We start from the raw sequence: 22,261 nt of genomic DNA, 5'->3' as shown, positions 1-22,261 counted from the left end.
TATGTAAGTGTATATGTGTACATATATGTGTAAGTGTATATTTATGTTAGTGTATATGTGTACATATATGTGTAAGTGTATATGTATGTAAGTGTATATGTGTGCATATATGTGTAAGTGTATGCATATGTAAGTGTACATGTGTGCATATATGTGTAAGTTTATATGTGTGCATATATGTGTAAGTGTATAAGTATGTAAGTGAATATGTGTGCATATATGTGAGTGTAGTGTAAGTGTATATGTGTGCCTATATGTGTGTGTATACGTATGTAAGTGTAAATGTGTGCATATATGGGTAAGTATATGCGTATGTAAGTGTAAATGTGTGCATATATGTGTAAGTGATTATGTATGTAAGTGTATATGTGTGCATATATGTGTAAGTGTATATGTATGTAAGTGTATTTGTGTGCATATATGTGAGTGTATATGTATGTAAGTGTATATGTGTGCATATATGTGTAAGTGTATATGTATGTAAGTGTATATGTGTGCATATATGTGTGTGTATACGTATGCAAGTGTATATGTGTGCATATTTGTGTAAGTGTATATGTGTGCATATTTGTGTAAGTGTATACATATGTAAGTGTATATGTGTGCATATATGTGTAAGTATATGCGTATGTAAGTGTAAATGTGTGCATATATGTGTAAGTGTATATGTATGTAAATGTATATGTGTGCATATATGTGTAAGTGTATATGTATGTAAGTGTATATGTGTGCATATATGTGTAAGTGTATATGTATGTAAGTGTATATGTATGTAAGTGTATATGTGTGCATATATGTGTAAGTGTATATGTGTGCATATATGTGTAAGTGTATATGTATGTAAGTGTATATGTGTGCATATATGTGTAAGTGTATATGTATGTAAGTGTATATGTGTGCATATATGTGTAAGTGTATATGTATGTAAGTGTATATGTGTGCATAGATGTGCAAGTGTATATGTATGTAAGTGTATATGTGTGCATATATGTGTAAGTGTATATGTATGTAAGTGTATATGTGTGCATATATGTGTAAGTGTATACGTATGTAAGTGTATATGTGTGCATATATGTGTAAGTGTATACGTATGTAAGTGTATATGTGTGCATATATGTGTAAGTGTATACGTATGTAAGTTTATGTGCATATTTTTACCTGTAGATTCTTTAGTTGTATCCTGTGTGCAGCTGGTGACAGAGCCTGCAAAATACAAGGTAATGCATACAATAACAGTATTATCCTTAATATGATCATTACATTACAGTCATCCCAGCAGAGAATGTTCTCTCCTAAGTGCCCAATTGTCAAAAACTCTCCAACAGAGAGCTGCTTTCCATAGGTTGCTTGTGAGATTCTATAAGACATCTCACCAGTACTATGAGACTTCCGCTATGATTCTTGAAAGGCAGCTTTTACCTTGAGAACAGTGTATCTCAGAAAGGGGTTTGCCCTGCGTTTTAAGTATGTGAAGGCAATGGGGTAGATTTACCAATGTCTGTCTGACATGATACGCTGTAGCGTATCATGTCCGACAGACATCGCTGAATTTATCATTGCACAAGCAGTTCACCAGAACTGCTTGTGCAATGCTGCCCCCTGCAGATTTGTGGCCAATTGGCCGCTAGAAGGGGGCTTCAATCAGCCCGATCGTATAGGATCGGGCAGATTGAAGACCGCAGAATCAGAGGCAGCGGATAAGTTATGGAGCGGTGGTCTTTAGACCGCTGCTTCATAACTGCTGTTTCCGGCAAATCTGAAGGCTCACGCCGAAACAAGGGGAACAAGGGCCCTTGTTAAATCTACCCCAATGTGTACATTACAATAGGACTCACAAAAATGGTAATTTACAAATTGTATAAAGGAATAAATAAAGTATTGAAATAAAAACAAGCAGTAAAAGAATTGTATTGTTTAATCGCATTAAAAATCGTAACAAACAGGTGCTGCAAAAATTATATTTAATGGATAAATTAAAATTTGTATTGAAATAACGCAGGAAAAAAAAACAATTTAAAGGGACATAAAACCCAACATTTTTCTTTCATGATTCATATAGCGCATACAATTTTAAAAAACTTTTCAATGTACTTCTATTTTAATTTTTTTTAATTTTGTTATCCTTTGTTTAAAAGCATGAAGGTAAGTTCAGGAGTGTGCACGTGTCTGCAGCACTATATTCCAGCAGTTCTGCAACACTGTTATACATTAGCAAAAGCAATAGATGGCAGTAGTATTTCCTGTCAATCAGAGCTACAGACATGTGCACGCTACCTATCTAGATATCTCTTCAACAAAGAATAACATAAAAAACAAAGCAAATTTGATAATATAAGTAAATTGGAAACGTTTTATAAAGTGTATTTTCTATCTGAATAATGAAAGAAAATGTCCCTTTAAGGTGCACAGTAGAAACTGTAATAAAACTACACTGCATATTCAGAATACAATTATGTGAAAGTGTTATTTATAATATGAAATTTAAAGCATATTATTTTCCTTATTGTAAAATAAGTTTTCCCGCTTTTACCAGTGGGCTAAACAGGGGTATTCCATGGGCATAGCTGAAATTTTTCTGCCAGGTCTTGCATATTCTCTAAACATTTCCCCCTGTTGTCACTGTTATTTTCTTGCAAACTAAAAGGTGGTGAGATTGTGTCAAAATACTTATTAACCTCATAGGAAAACACAAAGCACATGCATACAAAAATAGAGTTAATTGTAAGATAATATTTGGTGAGAGTCCACGAGCGATAACTTCTGGTATTAAACGCCAATCCTCTAGGAGGCAGGTAACATTCTCAACAGAGGGTTCTTGTGCAATGCCGCCCCCTGCTGCTGTGTGAACAATTCTGCAAGAGCAGGGCATGTCAATCACCACAAGCGGGCAGGTGTCGGTGTGATTCATCTTGCCAAATGTGAGGTGACAGCAAGGAAAGCGAAGCAGTTTTTGCTTCTTAAATATGTGGCAGCAGGTTCACTTATGCAAACCTACTCCACATATTCCCAAAAAGCTGTGACTGCATCTTCATAAATGTCCCCCATAGTCTCTCTGTAACAGCTTGACATTGCCGGTGTAATTCTGTTCACTTAACCTCATCTGTGAATTCATTCTCTACATCTGCAACTATCACTAAATGTTTTTATTTATACCATATTTGTTTATCTTTAGTAATGTGGGGGCACAAGGTATATGGAGTTATGGCCTGAATACATTTTATGGTCCTGTAGTGACCTGCTAGGCAATCCTGTTACATACTTCTCACATTCTCCATAGGTGTATGTTTACCTGCTGGTCCATTGGACCCTGATGAATTGGAAGTTCTCCCATAGCTAGTGATACCATTGGCCTGATCAGTACAGGACATCTGCATGCAAGTAAAAAACAAAACGATTTTAATGGTTTTCAATATCATCCATTTTTAATGATATGTACAGCTTTTGGTTTCTTGTCATTTTTTTGTAACTAAAATCTCTGTGCCCTTTCTATATGCTCCATTTTGAGTGGTTATTCTTTCTATAGTGCTATTCCTTTTTGTTATTTACATGCTATATACAGTCCCCTATCTCTTGCTAACCTTGTCATTTTGTACCCTATATTCTCAGTCTCTTAAGAATTCATAAATTAATAAAATATGCAAGATTATAGCGCCCACTTGTGGTCTGAACATTTCTGCAAAAGTTAAATAAATAGTATTGCTTTCTCGTGTGGGACTGCACAGCTGAATACGATGCTTTTTCACACAATCAGAGGGCCTCTCTCCACGCATAAAGGGACAGTATAGGCTTATATTCTGTTCTACATTTAAAAGAGCAAGTTTCACATACTTTCACAGTTTCTTGGTTTGACAGAAAAATATTTTTGAACTGTAAAAAACTTACTTGTTACTCAGCAGAACAGGCATGTCTTTGCAAGCATTTCCACACTATGGCCCCTATTTAAGAAAGTCTGGCGGACCTGATCCGACAGTGCGGATCAGGTCCGCCAGACCTCGCTGAATGCGGCGAGCAATACGCTCGCCGTATTCAGCATTGCACCAGCAGCTCACATGAGCTGCTGGTGCAACGCCGCCCCCTGCAGACTCGCGGCCAATGGGCCGCCAGCAGGGGGGTGTCAATCAACCCGATCGTGCTCGATCGGGTTGATTTCCGGCGATGTCTGTCCACCTGCTCAGAGCAGATGGACAGGTTATGGAGCAGCGGTCTTTGTGACCGCTGCTTCATAACTGCTGTTTCTGGCGAGCCTGCAGGCTCGCCAGAAACACGAGGCATCAAGCTCCATTCGGAGCTTGATAGATAGGCCCCACAGCGTCAGCATGTACATAACATGCTTTTTGATTGTGTGTAAAAAGTGTATCTATTTTATGTAGCTTAAGAAGATATTATATACCCATACTAAAATAAATTAACGATTTCTACATTTTGGATATTTTTATGTGAAAACTTAAAAAAAAAAATGTTTAAATTCCTTAAACAATTCTCTCACAAAATGCTGTCTTTTTTTGTAATCTTCTAAGATTCTAACAGTATTAGCCAAAGCAAAAAAAGGATTACAAGTACATAGTACAGCAGAATTAACAGAGAATGTATAAGTGTCGATATGAAGCCGCAGATGCTGCTTCCGACCCACTCAGCTTCAGGTCCGCCTGAAGCGTAAGTTAAGAAGCAGCGGTCGTAAGACCGCTGCTCCTTAACTCGTCCACCACCTCTGAGGAGGCGGACAGAAATCAGCCCAATCGGATACGATAAGCCGCGAATGTGCAGGGGCGGCATTGCGCAAACATTTGACTAGAAATGCTTGTGCAATGATAAATGCCGACAGCCTATGCTGTTGGCATTTATTGATGTGCGGCGGACATGATCCGCTACAGCGGATCATGTCTGCCTGCACATTAGTAAATCGGCCCCTTTGTGCGGCCAACATCCCTTTTGCGTGCCCTTTACTTGCAATGGATATTTCAGCTGCGCTAAACGTTGCTTAAAGTGAATGTCAACTTTAACAAATGAAAGCCCTGTTTTTAAAAATACTATTAAAAACAGGGGCACTTTCATATATGAAAGTTTACATTGAAGCCGTTTTTTTTAAAATATTTACCTTTTCTTCCTAGCAAGCATGGAACACCGGAGCAGCGATTATGGTATTTGTCAAGGAGTTTGACTGGGAAGGGCTGAAAGGTGCATGTATATATATATTTGTATGTGTGTATGTACTGTATATATGTGTATACAGTATTGTTATTCTCCTATATCTGCGCCTATGTACTGTATATATGTGTATACAGTATTGTTATTCTCCTATATCTGCGCCTATGTACTGTATATATGTGTATACAGTATCGTTATTCTCCTATATCTGCGCCTATGTACTGTATATATGTGTATACAGTATCGTTATTCTCCTATATCTGCGCCTATGTACTGTATATATGTGTATACAGTATCGTTATTCTCCTATATCTGCGCCTATGTACTGTATATATGTGTATACAGTATCGTTATTCTCCTATATCTGCGCCTATGTACTGTATATATGTGTATACAGTATCGTTATTCTCCTATATCTGCGCCTATGTACTGTATATATGTGTATACAGTATCGTTATTCTCCTATATCTGCGCCTATGTACTGTATATATGTGTATACAGTATCGTTATTCTCCTATATCTGCGCCTATGTACTGTATATATGTGTATACAGTATCGTTATTCTCCTATATCTGCGCCTATGTACTGTATATATGTGTATACAGTATCGTTATTCTCCTATATCTGCGCCTATGTACTGTATATATGTGTATACAGTATCGTTATTCTCCTATATCTGCGCCTATGTACTGTATATATGTGTATACAGTATCGTTATTCTCCTATATCTGCGCCTATGTACTGTATATATGTGTATACAGTATCGTTATTCTCCTATATCTGCGCCTATGTACTGTATATATGTGTATACAGTATCGTTATTCTCCTATATCTGCGCCTATGTACTGTATATATGTGTATACAGTATCGTTATTCTCCTATATCTGCGCCTATGTACTGTATTTATGTGTATACAGTATCGTTATTCTCCTATATCTGCGCCTATGTACTGTATATATGTGTATACAGTATCGTTATTCTCCTATATCTGCGCCTATGTACTGTATTTATGTGTATACAGTATCGTTATTCTCCTATATCTGCGCCTATGTACTGTATATATGTGTATACAGTATCGTTATTCTCCTATATCTGCGCCTATGTACTGTATATATGTGTATACAGTATCGTTATTCTCCTATATCTGCGCCTATGTACTGTATATATGTGTATACAGTATCGCTATTCTCCTATATCTGCGCCTATGTACTGTATATATGTGTATACAGTATCGCTATTCTCCTATATCTGCGCCTATGTACTGTATATATGTGTATACAGTATCGCTATTCTCCTATATCTGCGCCTATGTACTGTATATATGTGTATACAGTATCGCTATTCTCCTATATCTGCGCCTATGTACTGTATATATGTGTATACAGTATCGCTATTCTCCTATATCTGCGCCTATGTACTGTATATATGTGTATACAGTATCGTTATTCTCCTATATCTGCGCCTATGTACTGTATATATGTGTATACAGTATCGTTATTCTCCTATATCTGCGCCTATGTACTGTATATATGTGTATACAGTATTGTTATTCTCCTATATCTGCGCCTATGTACTGTATATATGTGTATACATTATCGTTATTCTCCTATATCTGCGCCTAAGAATGCACACACAAATAAATGCCCCCATTTGACTGTAAAATTCCTCTACTCTTATAACGTACTCCTTGTCGCACAAGTACACCAAAAATGGGTTCCATTAGATTGTGTTAGTTGTATTTCTTATAGAACTCCTCATAAATTTGACTTGTTACAAATGTATCATTTCTTTACCCCTATAGCGGACTGACAGTTTTTCTGCAAATGCCTGAATTAAAGTTCTCCATAACTACTGTGGAGAACAGCTTTAGAAATCTATTCTATCGGGCCTATTTATGAAAGGCCTGTCGGACATGATACGACATTGCGGATCATGTCCGACAGACCTTGCTGAATGCGGAGAGCAATATGCTCTCCTCATTCAGCATTGCACCAGCAGCTCTTGTGAACTTCTGGTGCAACGCCGTCCCCTGCAGATTTGCGGCTGGCAGGGGGGTGTCAATCAACCTGATCATATTCGATCGGTTGAATTGCGGCGATGTCTGTTCGCCTCCTCAGAGCAGGCAGACAGGTTATGGCTCACCAGAAACATGGGGCTTCAAGCTCCATACGGCCCCTATACCAGTTATAGTAGCAATTTTATAAAAAAAAGGGCTCAACAAGGTGCAAATATAATATATAACAAAGCCCAATATTAATGTATATTGGAGTGTAAAAAATGTTTATATATAAAAAGGTACAAAATAATATCTATTGGGGTGATAAAATACTATATAAAAGGAAGTGCAAAAAAAAGAATTACAAAATAATGAAGACAAATCTATTTTCTTCCATGACTGTTTTTGAAGGGGGCGTTAACAAAGCTACTAGTGGCTGTATAAATATTGCTATTGGTTCATATATCATTTACATGGAGAATAGTTGCTTATTTTCATTGATAAAAATTGGCGTATATACTAATCTGACTGGCAAAATTTATCTTTACATCTCCTCAGCTCACCCATGGAAAAAAATATTTTTTGATAAATTTGAGCCTACAAATGCTCTTTTCTAAAGGCAAGCTGAGCAGAACCCATAGGCAAATTTCTTGTGCTTGATAAATCTTGCTTTTAATGTGTAGATATGTATGTACACACATACATACATACATACATACATATATATATACACATATATACATACACACATACATACATATATATATATACATATATACCTACACACATACATACATATATACACATATATACATACACACATACATACATATATATATATATATATATATATATATATATATATATACATATATACCTACACACATACATACATATATACACATATATACATACACACATACATACATATATATACATATATACCTACACACATATATACATATATACACATATATACATACACACATACATACACATATATACATACACACATACATACATATATATACATATATACCTACACACATACATACATATATACACATATATACCTACACACATACATACATACATATATATATATATACACATACATATATACACATATATACATACACACATACATACATATATACATACACACATATACAGTGAGTGCAGAATTATTAGGCAAATGAGTATTTTGACCACATCATCCTCTTTATGCATGTTGTCTTACTCCAAGCTGTATAGGCTCGAAAGCCTACTACCAATTAAGCATATTAGGTGATGTGCATCTCTGTAATGAGAAGGGGTGTGGTCTAATGACATCAACACCCTATATCAGGTGTGCATAATTATTAGGCAACTTCCTTTCCTTTGGCAAAATGGGTCAAAAGAAGGACTTGACAGGCTCAGAAAAGTCAAAAATAGTGAGATATCTTGCAGAGGGATGCAGCACTCTTAAAATTGCAAAGCTTCTGAAGCGTGATCATCGAACAATCAAGCGTTTCATTCAAAATAGTCAACAGGGTCGCAAGAAGCGTGTGGAAAAACCAAGGCACAAAATAACTGCCCATGAACTGAGAAAAGTCAAGCGTGCAGCTGCCAAGATGCCACTTGCCACCAGTTTGGCCATATTTCAGAGCTGCAACATCACTGGAGTGCCCAAAAGCACAAGGTGTGCAATACTCAGAGACATGGCCAAGGTAAGAAAGGCTGAAAGACGACCACCACTGAACAAGACACACAAGCTGAAACGTCAAGACTGGGCCAAGAAATATCTCAAGACTGATTTTTCTAAGGTTTTATGGACTGATGAAATGAGAGTGAGTCTTGATGGGCCAGATGGATGGGCCCGTGGCTGGATTGGTAAAGGGCAGAGAGCTCCAGTCCGACTCAGACGCCAGCAAGGTGGAGGTGGAGCACTGGTTTGGGCTGGTATCATCAAAGATGAGCTTGTGGGGCCTTTTCGGGTTGATGTCTGTTCGCCTCCTCAGAGCAGGCAGACAGGTTATGGCTCACCAGAAACATGGGGCTTCAAGCTCCATACGGCCCCTATACCAGTTATAGTAGCAATTTTATAAAAAAAAGGGCTCAACAAGGTGCAAATATAATATATAACAAAGCCCAATATTAATGTATATTGGAGTGTAAAAAATGTTTATATATAAAAAGGTACAAAATAATATCTATTGGGGTGATAAAATACTATATAAAAGGAAGTGCAAAAAAAAGAATTACAAAATAATGAAGACAAATCTATTTTCTTCCATGACTGTTTTTGAAGGGGGCGTTAACAAAGCTACTAGTGGCTGTATAAATATTGCTATTGGTTCATATATCATTTACATGGAGAATAGTTGCTTATTTTCATTGATAAAAATTGGCGTATATACTAATCTGACTGGCAAAATTTATCTTTACATCTCCTCAGCTCACCCATGGAAAAAAATATTTTTTGATAAATTTGAGCCTACAAATGCTCTTTTCTAAAGGCAAGCTGAGCAGAACCCATAGGCAAATTTCTTGTGCTTGATAAATCTTGCTTTTAATGTGTAGATATGTATGTACACACATACATACATACATACATACATACATACATATATATATACACATATATACATACACACATACATACATATATATATATACATATATACCTACACACATACATACATATATACACATATATACATACACACATACATACATATATATATATATACATATATACCTACACACATACATACATATATACACATATATACATACACACATACATACATATATATACATATATACCTACACACATATATACATATATACACATATATACATACACACATACATACATATATACATACACACATACATACACATATATACATACACACATACATACATATATATACATATATACCTACACACATACATACATATATACACATATATACCTACACACATACATACATACATATATATATATATACACATACATATATACACATATATACATACACACATACATACATATATACATACACACATATACAGTGAGTGCAGAATTATTAGGCAAATGAGTATTTTGACCACATCATCCTCTTTATGCATGTTGTCTTACTCCAAGCTGTATAGGCTCGAAAGCCTACTACCAATTAAGCATATTAGGTGATGTGCATCTCTGTAATGAGAAGGGGTGTGGTCTAATGACATCAACACCCTATATCAGGTGTGCATAATTATTAGGCAACTTCCTTTCCTTTGGCAAAATGGGTCAAAAGAAGGACTTGACAGGCTCAGAAAAGTCAAAAATAGTGAGATATCTTGCAGAGGGATGCAGCACTCTTAAAATTGCAAAGCTTCTGAAGCGTGATCATCGAACAATCAAGCGTTTCATTCAAAATAGTCAACAGGGTCGCAAGAAGCGTGTGGAAAAACCAAGGCACAAAATAACTGCCCATGAACTGAGAAAAGTCAAGCGTGCAGCTGCCAAGATGCCACTTGCCACCAGTTTGGCCATATTTCAGAGCTGCAACATCACTGGAGTGCCCAAAAGCACAAGGTGTGCAATACTCAGAGACATGGCCAAGGTAAGAAAGGCTGAAAGACGACCACCACTGAACAAGACACACAAGCTGAAACGTCAAGACTGGGCCAAGAAATATCTCAAGACTGATTTTTCTAAGGTTTTATGGACTGATGAAATGAGAGTGAGTCTTGATGGGCCAGATGGATGGGCCCGTGGCTGGATTGGTAAAGGGCAGAGAGCTCCAGTCCGACTCAGACGCCAGCAAGGTGGAGGTGGAGCACTGGTTTGGGCTGGTATCATCAAAGATGAGCTTGTGGGGCCTTTTCGGGTTGATGTCTGTTCGCCTCCTCAGAGCAGGCAGACAGGTTATGGCTCACCAGAAACATGGGGCTTCAAGCTCCATACGGCCCCTATACCAGTTATAGTAGCAATTTTATAAAAAAAAGGGCTCAACAAGGTGCAAATATAATATATAACAAAGCCCAATATTAATGTATATTGGAGTGTAAAAAATGTTTATATATAAAAAGGTACAAAATAATATCTATTGGGGTGATAAAATACTATATAAAAGGAAGTGCAAAAAAAAGAATTACAAAATAATGAAGACAAATCTATTTTCTTCCATGACTGTTTTTGAAGGGGGCGTTAACAAAGCTACTAGTGGCTGTATAAATATTGCTATTGGTTCATATATCATTTACATGGAGAATAGTTGCTTATTTTCATTGATAAAAATTGGCGTATATACTAATCTGACTGGCAAAATTTATCTTTACATCTCCTCAGCTCACCCATGGAAAAAAATATTTTTTGATAAATTTGAGCCTACAAATGCTCTTTTCTAAAGGCAAGCTGAGCAGAACCCATAGGCAAATTTCTTGTGCTTGATAAATCTTGCTTTTAATGTGTAGATATGTATGTACACACATACATACATACATACATACATACATACATATATATATACACATATATACATACACACATACATACATATATATATATACATATATACCTACACACATACATACATATATACACATATATACATACACACATACATACATATATATATATATACATATATACCTACACACATACATACATATATACACATATATACATACACACATACATACATATATATACATATATACCTACACACATATATACATATATACACATATATACATACACACATACATACATATATACATACACACATACATACACATATATACATACACACATACATACATATATATACATATATACCTACACACATACATACATATATACACATATATACCTACACACATACATACATACATATATATATATATACACATACATATATACACATATATACATACACACATACATACATATATACATACACACATATACAGTGAGTGCAGAATTATTAGGCAAATGAGTATTTTGACCACATCATCCTCTTTATGCATGTTGTCTTACTCCAAGCTGTATAGGCTCGAAAGCCTACTACCAATTAAGCATATTAGGTGATGTGCATCTCTGTAATGAGAAGGGGTGTGGTCTAATGACATCAACACCCTATATCAGGTGTGCATAATTATTAGGCAACTTCCTTTCCTTTGGCAAAATGGGTCAAAAGAAGGACTTGACAGGCTCAGAAAAGTCAAAAATAGTGAGATATCTTGCAGAGGGATGCAGCACTCTTAAAATTGCAAAGCTTCTGAAGCGTGATCATCGAACAATCAAGCGTTTCATTCAAAATAGTCAACAGGGTCGCAAGAAGCGTGTGGAAAAACCAAGGCACAAAATAACTGCCCATGAACTGAGAAAAGTCAAGCGTGCAGCTGCCAAGATGCCACTTGCCACCAGTTTGGCCATATTTCAGAGCTGCAACATCACTGGAGTGCCCAAAAGCACAAGGTGTGCAATACTCAGAGACATGGCCAAGGTAAGAAAGGCTGAAAGACGACCACCACTGAACAAGACACACAAGCTGAAACGTCAAGACTGGGCCAAGAAATATCTCAAGACTGATTTTTCTAAGGTTTTATGGACTGATGAAATGAGAGTGAGTCTTGATGGGCCAGATGGATGGGCCCGTGGCTGGATTGGTAAAGGGCAGAGAGCTCCAGTCCGACTCAGACGCCAGCAAGGTGGAGGTGGAGCACTGGTTTGGGCTGGTATCATCAAAGATGAGCTTGTGGGGCCTTTTCGGGTTGAGGATGGAGTCAAGCTCAACTCCCAGTCCTACTGCCAGTTTCTGGAAGACACCTTCTTCAAGCAGTGGTACAGGAAGAAGTCTGCATCCTTCAAGAAAAACATGATTTTCATGCAGGACAATGCTCCATCACACGCGTCCAAGTACTCCACAGCGTGGCTAGCAAGAAAGGGTATAAAAGAAGAAAATCTAATGACATGGCCTCCTTGTTCACCTGATCTGAACCCCATTGAGAACCTGTGATCCATCATCAAATGTGAGATTTACAAGGAGGGAAAACAGTACACCTCTCTGAACAGTGTCTGGGAGGCTGTGGTTGCTGCTGCACGCAATGTTGATGGTGAACAGATCAAAACACTGACAGAATCCATGGATGGCAGGCTTTTGAGTGTCCTTGCAAAGAAAGGTGGCTATATTGGTCACTGATTTGTTTTTGTTTTGTTTTTGAATGTCAGAAATGTATATTTGTGAATGTTGAGATGTTATATTGGTTTCACTGGTAAAAATAAATAATTGAAATGGGTATATATTTGTTTTTTGTTAAGTTGCCTAATAATTATGCACAGTAATAGTCACCTGCACACACAGATATCCCCCTAAAATAGCTAAAACTAAAAACAAACTAAAAACTACTTCCAAAACTATTCAGCTTTGATATTAATGAGTTTTTTGGGTTCATTGAGAACATGGTTGTTGTTCAATAATAAAATTAATCCTCAAAAATACAACTTGCCTAATAATTCTGTACTCCCTGTATACACATACATACATATACACATACATACATATACACATATATACATACACACATACATACATATATACACATATATACATACACACATACATATATACACATATATACACACACATACATGCATATGTACACATATATACATACACACATACATACATATATACACATATATACCTACACACATACATACATATATATACACATATATACATACACACATACATACATATATACACATATATACATATACACATACATGCATATATACACATATATACATATACACATACATGCATATATACACATATATACATACACACATACATACATATATACACATATATACATACACACATACACACATACATGCATATATACACATATATACATACACACATACATACATATATACACATATATACATACACACATATATACACATATATACCTACACACATACATACATACATACATACATACACAGATACATACATATATACACATATATACATACACACACACATACATACATATATACACATATATTATACATACACACATACATACATATATACATATATATATATACACACACATACATATATACACATATATACATACACACATACATGCATATATACACATATATACATACACACATACATACATATATACACATATATACTTACACACATATATACACATATATACCTACACACATACATACATACATATACACATATATACATACACACATATATACACATATATACATACACACATACATACATATATACACATATATACATACACACATACATACATATATACACATACACACATAAATACACATATATACACATATATACATACACACATACATATATACACATATATACATATACATATATATACATACACACATACATACATATATACACATATATACATACACACATATATACATACACACACATACATATATACACATATATACATACACACACATACATACATACATACACATATACACACATACATACATATATACACATATACACACACACACACACACACACATACATATATACACATATATACACACACACATACATACATATATACATACACAAATAAAAATATTTTAATAGAAATAAATACTTTACCATTGTTCTTCACTTGTTATTTTTACATTTAAATTATATATATATATATATATATATATATATATATATATATATATATATATATATATATATATATATATATATATAAAGTGAGTTAGCACTATCTGAACTCTACACGTTAGCACGCCTGAGTCGTTTGCTCGACTGCAAACTTTTTACTTTCACATTGTAATAAGAGCACAAGAATAGGAGCACTATTGATTTAACTTGAGCGCTGTTAGTGCTTAATAGTGCTAATATTTTTCTGTTCACTTGTAATCAAGGCCAAAGTATTTAGTCCAAACCATTATAAGATAGTTAGAAAACACATCATTTTTTAAATAAAAGAGCAGAAAAATGTCAGAATATAAAACCTATAGTAGTGTGTATGTAATGATGATAACCATTTTATTTGCTGCATACAAGAGGTTTGATTGCCGTCTAACATTAATTACTTCTGCGCTCACCTGGTTGCCTGTTGATTCCCCATCCTTCACCTTTATGGATTTCTTGTCATGAGCGTTAAAGAATTTGATTGGATTGGAGAGGGCATGCGTAAGGTCTACAACAGAGCACAGTAGCATACACAGTGTTACCTGATAGGTCAAATGTTATCTGGCGCTGATTTGTGAGAACAATCTCTCTAACACATTCCTTTAAATGAAAAGTATGGGGATGATCACTAACCTTTAGAAAAATCTATCAAATTATTTGACTGTGAAAATTTTATAGACATTAATGGAGATTTTCTGTAGAAAAACATTAGAGACATTTTCTAAAGGATTGTAATCGACCCCTATCTTAGCTACACTGGGTTTCTGTATAGATCAAGGGTGTCCAAGCTTTTCAGTCAAGGACAGGACTAGAATATTTTGTCCACTTGGAGGGCTGCTAGAAACACTATCAACTGAAAAGAAAATATAAAAATTAAAAGTGTTCCAACAAGTAATGGTATAAAAACATTATTGGTCCCAGCAAGACATTGCACATTAAACTAGTAGTTATATTTCATATATAATTCACAGTGGTGGAACCAGTAGCGGACCTACTCAACAGAGGGCCCTGGTGCAAAAATTGTTTTGGGTCCCCTCCAAATGTAGTAATCAATAGTAAAATATACATGCTACTCTGTATAATGATTTTAAAGGATAGCTCCTAAACCACACAAATATTATGCTCCCCTCAATAGAATTGCTTTTTTAAGGCTTATTTGTGTATATGAATTAGCTAATTTTGTGTTTTGAAGCCACAACCTAATAAAATGGTTTGAGCTTGTAGGTATAATCAGATCTTACTACTTTATCACATTGTGTACATATACCTGCTTCTTTATCTTATATCTGTCTATAAACCAATCAACAATACTTGGAGAGAACAATGGAAAATTAACATTTTTTTACCTTATACACTGGGAGTGTAATTTCGTCTGCTGGCTATGTTTACACAGCTTGGCTTTAAAGGGACATTATACACTAGATTTTTCTTTGCATAAATGTTTTGTAGATGATCCATTTATATAGGCCAAACAGTTTTTTGTTTTTTTAAATGTATAATTTTGCTTATTTTTAAATAACATTGCTCTGATTTTCAGACTCCTAAACAAGCCCCAAATGTTTAGGAGAATACTGATGTATACCTACTCCAGCTTGCTCCTGTTTGTGTAAAGAGTCTTTTTATATGCAAAGGAAGGGGGAGGGTCTGCTTTTTCCCAATTGCAGTGGGTGTTCCGGCTACCTTTTAACAGAGTTAAACTGGAAGCTTCTAAGTAAGTTTTTAAACTGTTTTTTGCTGGATTTTTAGATCAGCATCTGTGCATATTATTATTTATAGTAGTGTCTATTACATGCAGTTATATGAAAATGAGTGTATACTGTACCTTTAAGGCCAAAAACTTTCAGGATAGGGATACCACAGGCTAAATCAACTATTTATGCAATATAAGGGTAATGGAAATACTTGAAAACAATTTAATACACTCCAGCAGGTAAAGTGAATCTTTGGGAACAAATTAAAAATGAGATTTTTTTTTAGTAAACTGTCCGTTTAAGGTTTCTAAGGACTGAAACACGATGGAGATAGTTACATGGCAGGGCAGAAGACATGCAATAGCATAGTTGTTATTAATAAAGAAAATGGGATTTTTAGGTTTAAAAGCTAAATCCAATCCCTTTCTTCACATTTTTAGTAGCAGCACACAAACATGAAATAATTCATGACTAAGGGGTTAATAACAAGGCAAACTTTGAAGAAAGGCAGAAACTTCTTCTCAGACTTAGAGACATATAACAGTGAAAAGAAATGCGTGTACATTCATCATAATACTTCCCTGAGTTTGTTCTATAAGATAATTTAAAATGACATTGTTAATAAGAAAGCCTCTTTTTTCAGCGCTTTTGGTAAAGTAAATTGTGCCAGCATTTTCTGCATTCTAATAACTTGTGACTATAAGATGGAGTTGACAGAAATACTGAATGTGTGTTAGCTGGAAATCTCCAGTGACCTAATGGAGCTGTAGAAGGACACATGTGAGTTCAGTATGAGGCCACAGTACAGTGGAGAAAGTGTGATGCGGCTGATTGAGACAGTAAGCATTACATATACAGCATAGTGCAACAACATGAAAGGTTCATATTTTGAAGGCTTGAAGGGTGTGTACCGAGAAGAATAGTGGATTTACAACTAAATGAAAGTGGAACATAAAACACAAGCTACAGTTAGATTATGGGAAGTGGAAATAACCACTGACTGCACTACGGGGGGGGGGGGGGCATGGCTAACTGGATGGGCTGTGGTGTGAATAACTTCGTGAAATATGAGCAAAGATTGCTGATGGTGTTGAGAAAGAAGGTGATTTTGCGAGAAGAACAAACCAGGTGTTTGATTTTTCACTTTCTCAGGCCACCTTGGACTGGGTCAGATGGACCCAAATCATGACTATCCCTTTCCTTAGTGCGAGAGGAAAAGTGATATATAGCAACACAGGGTTGATCTAGTGACCTTTCAAATGTTCTGTTGGAGATTGTTATTGACTAAGATAAGCAAACTCCATACATTTGTTATCTCCTATATTATCCTTTTTCTTTAAATTTTTGTTATATCTATTTTAAAATATAAAAAAAAAACTGCATATGTGGAAATTGCAGTGTTAAATGTTTATAAAAGTTATGAAAAGGAAGAGACTTCAGAGACTTAACATCTCTTGTCTGAATAATACCCTGCATTAGTGCCGTCAGCATCACAGAACATAGGTTTGTTATGGAACTGCTCAGAACGATCGATCACCGTCATGAGATGGTATCATGTTGAGACTGGACTATATTGCTTTGTCAGGACTCAGTCCCACTGAGAAAACGACAAAGTCACAGAGCAAAACTCATACTAAGAGAGGAACATTACTTTGATACGCCCAAAAATTAAAAATGTTTAAAATAAAGGCAACATAAATTATAGTGCCGTTGTCTGATAAGTAAAATAACACAGTTTAATAAAGAAACTGGGTGAAGCATAAGATATTAAATCCTCTCTGCCATGATAGAACAGTACATGACCAGTCAGAGTGTGGATATATTCCTATCCTTAAGGGCCCAGATGTCACCAATGCCATAAGAAGCAAGTTAACATACTGAGGTAAATAAATTATGAACCATGGACTTATGTAGATTAGTTTGAATAATCAGATTCAGCCATGGTGAAACTATTGCAACCCTACGGAAGCCGGAAAACTCACACTGTGTAGGAGGGATCTGTGTGTTTGGGCTCCCAGTCTGAGAGGGGCTCTGCGCAGGGCTCACACATATGTTTTGTGTGCATCACTATTAACCCCTGACTTCCCCACCCACCATCTGCAATAAAAAAAAATCCCATTGATACAGATTTGTATGCGCATGTACTGGTCATAAGTACCGGCAGCACCCGTTTCTGAAATAATTTGCTAGACGGACCCAGCTGCTGTGGCCTACCAGGTAATCTCCTAGTATTCTGGTAGGCCAGTCCAGCCCTGCACACAGTATATGTACATATGCCTTGCTAATCCTTGTTTAAACACTGCACCTGCTCTTAAAGCATATATATTAATAATGGCAATAATTAAATTAGTATCTTTGTTGACAAAAACATTCCCTAATCGCCTTTCTGAGCTGGTGCATTGTTTGAATGAGGGTGCATATGCTCTGTGCATGTTATAAGCTGTCACTGAAACAACAATTTTATTAGAAGTGTGTTTACAAATACAAGTATTGTAAAAAATGTTTCTTTTCAAAACTGAAATGCATTCATGTACATTTCAAGTTAGACTTTTATGACCTTTTAAATATTAAATTAGGGAATGCAAGTTGAATTTAGAAAGGCAAGTGGATTAGATCTGTTGGTGAGAACTTACAGAAAGGTCTCATCTATATGTTGGTAGAAAAGTAGGGCTGGTTCTTGCAGACAGGTCTGCTCTTAAAATCTACAAACAGGTCCAGTGTATGATGTGGAGTGGAGCAGAGTGGGCATACTTGGAAGTTACTAAAGGATTTTCACTGTAAGGCTTGTATTGTCTGGATGGCAGAAGTAGCTCTGAATTGTGCTTTGGCGATAAGCAGTCTGATCTGTTCTTGGAAGCAAAACAGCAACTATGGTCTATGGATGGAGTGTGCAGCTGCAGAATTATTTGATTGGAGTTGGATTTTAAAGGAAGGGGCTCACAGATTCTGTCTTGGAGACACAGGTAGCTCTAATGGTGGGTACAGGCTAGTCTGGTCTAAACAGCACAGACAGAGCCAACCTTCAGCAGTGTGAGAGATGTGCAATGGCACAGACAAGTTTGTTGGGTTAGGCAAAACAAGTAAGTTGTATCACTAACATGGATCTGTTCTATGAGAATAGGCAGGTTTAGGTTGCTGATGATAAAGGTCTACTGTACACTGCAAGGACAGCTGTGTCTTAAATAATAGGCTGTAAAGCTGATCTAAGGAAACAGGTAGTCTGGATATGGGGAGATATTTATGTCTAATGTATCTTTTGTGGCATAGATGTAACAGATTTTGGGAACAAATGAGAACAATGGATGTATGGACCGATCGATGAGTCTGAGAAGATTGATGATTCCTATTTGGAGAAAGAAGATGTAATATTGAGGAAAAGATAGGTCTGCTGCAAGAAAAATAGCAGATATGATCTTTCAGGACACATAGAACTTATCTAGATAAAATATGAAGGTTTAATCTTTCATGTAAAGGTGGGTTGCAACAGGAAGTAATGGGAATGGCAGGCAGATGAGTTGTATTTGTGAAGACAAAGATCAAAAATAACATTTGAAGTCTAGTGTCAGTGTTACCTGCCCATGTATCTGGGACGTAGTCTTTAACTTCCACGTAGACAAACAGGGATGGCATGGTAAGTGGCATGTTACTCTCACTACGAAGGCAGATGTGGTGGTACCCTGGGAAGGGAAAACAAATGACCATGAGGCATATGATTCACTGTATTTTTACTAATCATATGTTGCTGGTCTAAAGAATTAGCTTGTTATTTATTCTTCAGATAAATTATTAAAATTTATTATACAATTTTCAGTAGAAATAAACTAATTATTTTAACATTATGCTATAAAATATTGAGCTTATTTTAAATCATCACCCTTCTTTTCTATAACCACTGTTATTTTATAATTTCACATGAGCACTTGGAAGTTACTAGCCCCCTGATGACATTTTTTACTGGTTTTATCTTAGAAAATGAAAGTAAATATTTTTCCCCAAAACCTTGTCATTTAAACAAACTGGAACTGCTTTTTCCTTTAGTGCTCACATCCTTTGAGGACACTTCCTGTGGCTGCTATAACTCTCCAAATTAAAAAATGGATGAAAATATATTTACTAGTTGGGGGAAATGCATTAGTCCTCTCAGCGCTATATATAGGAAATAAACTAAGTTCAGCTTGCTCACTAAAAAAATTAACTAGTCTGAGAATAATGAAAATTTTTAGCCATGAAAACTACTACTATTTTTTATGCAGCCCATGAAGCTGGCTTTTACCATTTGTAGTATTTTATTACTGAATATATGAGTGTTGTCTGAGCTAGTTTCATCTCCAAACATAATTATGGGACTTTTTTCTAGAAGCAGTTCCAGTTACAAAAAAGTAAAGATACCATGCAGTAAGTGCCCCCATGTTCTATGTTTCTACCCAGAATGCCTTGCTGAGCGTTTACTATGCTGGTGATGGTCACTTATAATCTGGGGAGCCTTTGTACAAAATATCATGTTACCTGAGCGTATCACATCAATAGGGATTATCCGATGACCAATAAACTTCCCTCCTTCCTCAAAGGCAACTACTCTCAGTGAGGCCAGCTCTGGCATAAGGATCTGCAAATAAATCAAATAGAAGTTCAAGCCTATGTCTTACTACCTTAAGAGGTACCTCTACCAGGTAGTTATTCGCTGTTCCAACAACACTTAAAATGATAGAATGTTCCTTCATGTTTCAAATAACAGTGTCACTAATGAGATGAGAATGTATTGGGTCACTTTGGAGATATTTGCTCATATTAATCATTTCACCCCCCCATGTCAGTCTCCTGCAGAATGTCTGTACCTTCTCAAAGACAAACGGCTCTTCTTTCCACAATGGGTTAATAGGGTTTGCTATTGCTGTTAATTTTGTTTTGTATTTGCGCTTGGGGTCTCCTGGAAGACCAAACAGCTCCACTTCTACGTATGTTTTTACATTTTTATCAGAAAGGAACTGTCCTGATATGATCTAGCAAGAAAAAAATAATAAGGATTCTTTAAGGTGTATATTAGTAGCTAATATAACAATACTGAATCGTCATTAGAGGACCAGCTGAAATGTTTTTTATATTGTCTATTTAATATTATAAGACAACCTCCCTCCTCCTTCCCTTTCTAGTTTTAACCCACATTCACACAGATGATTTAAAAACTGGGATTAAAGGGACATTCCACCCAAAATTGGAATCCACATGGATGCACTTCAGTTTTTAGTAGAAGCATTTTTGTAATATAGATGCATTAGCAAAATGCTTCTAATAAAAGCTATAGCTGTTTCAAAAGTGTATTTAAGTATGCACCGTGCACCAGCACTTTAAACAAGGCACTTGCTCAGAGAGCCTAAGGTGCTTGTACAATCTGTTAATATGCTAATTGCTGACACAATACAAGTCCCCAATGATGCTCTGAGCAGCTTCACTATTTAAAATGCTGGTGCACTGAGAATATCTAGCTATGCTTCACATGCACGTGCAGAAAAAAATGTTCACAGTAAAACAGTGATAACTTTTACTAGAAGCATTTTTACTAATAAATATATTTTGCTAATATGTTTCTGCGCAAATATGTAATTCACCTACTGTATGTGCATTTCAACTTTGACCAGATTGTCCCTTTAATGTACTGAATGGCCCTTTTCAGACCTCTGGGGGCACATATAAGGCATTTT

At 35.8% G+C, this 22,261-nt stretch overlaps 1 protein-coding gene across 1 annotated transcript in view; it reads right to left on the bottom strand.

The window, feature by feature from the left end:
- The window catches only part of PLCB2 (phospholipase C beta 2), a 256,010-nt gene that overhangs the window by 27,906 nt on the left and 205,843 nt on the right, over positions 1-22,261 (bottom strand). Inside the window, exons 20-25 of the mRNA XM_053697903.1 lie at positions 21,398-21,562; positions 21,069-21,168; positions 20,135-20,239; positions 15,285-15,379; positions 3,290-3,368; positions 1,159-1,203 (exon numbers count right to left, since the gene is read on the bottom strand). Coding sequence (XP_053553878.1) covers positions 1,159-1,203; positions 3,290-3,368; positions 15,285-15,379; positions 20,135-20,239; positions 21,069-21,168; positions 21,398-21,562 — 589 coding nt within the window. The remainder of the gene's footprint in view (positions 1-1,158; positions 1,204-3,289; positions 3,369-15,284; positions 15,380-20,134; positions 20,240-21,068; positions 21,169-21,397; positions 21,563-22,261) is intronic.

Source organism: Bombina bombina, chromosome 1 (assembly GCF_027579735.1).
Source record: "Bombina bombina isolate aBomBom1 chromosome 1, aBomBom1.pri, whole genome shotgun sequence".
NCBI classification, from domain to species: domain Eukaryota; kingdom Metazoa; phylum Chordata; class Amphibia; order Anura; family Bombinatoridae; genus Bombina; species Bombina bombina.
This window is presented reverse-complemented; position numbering and strand designations above follow the sequence as displayed.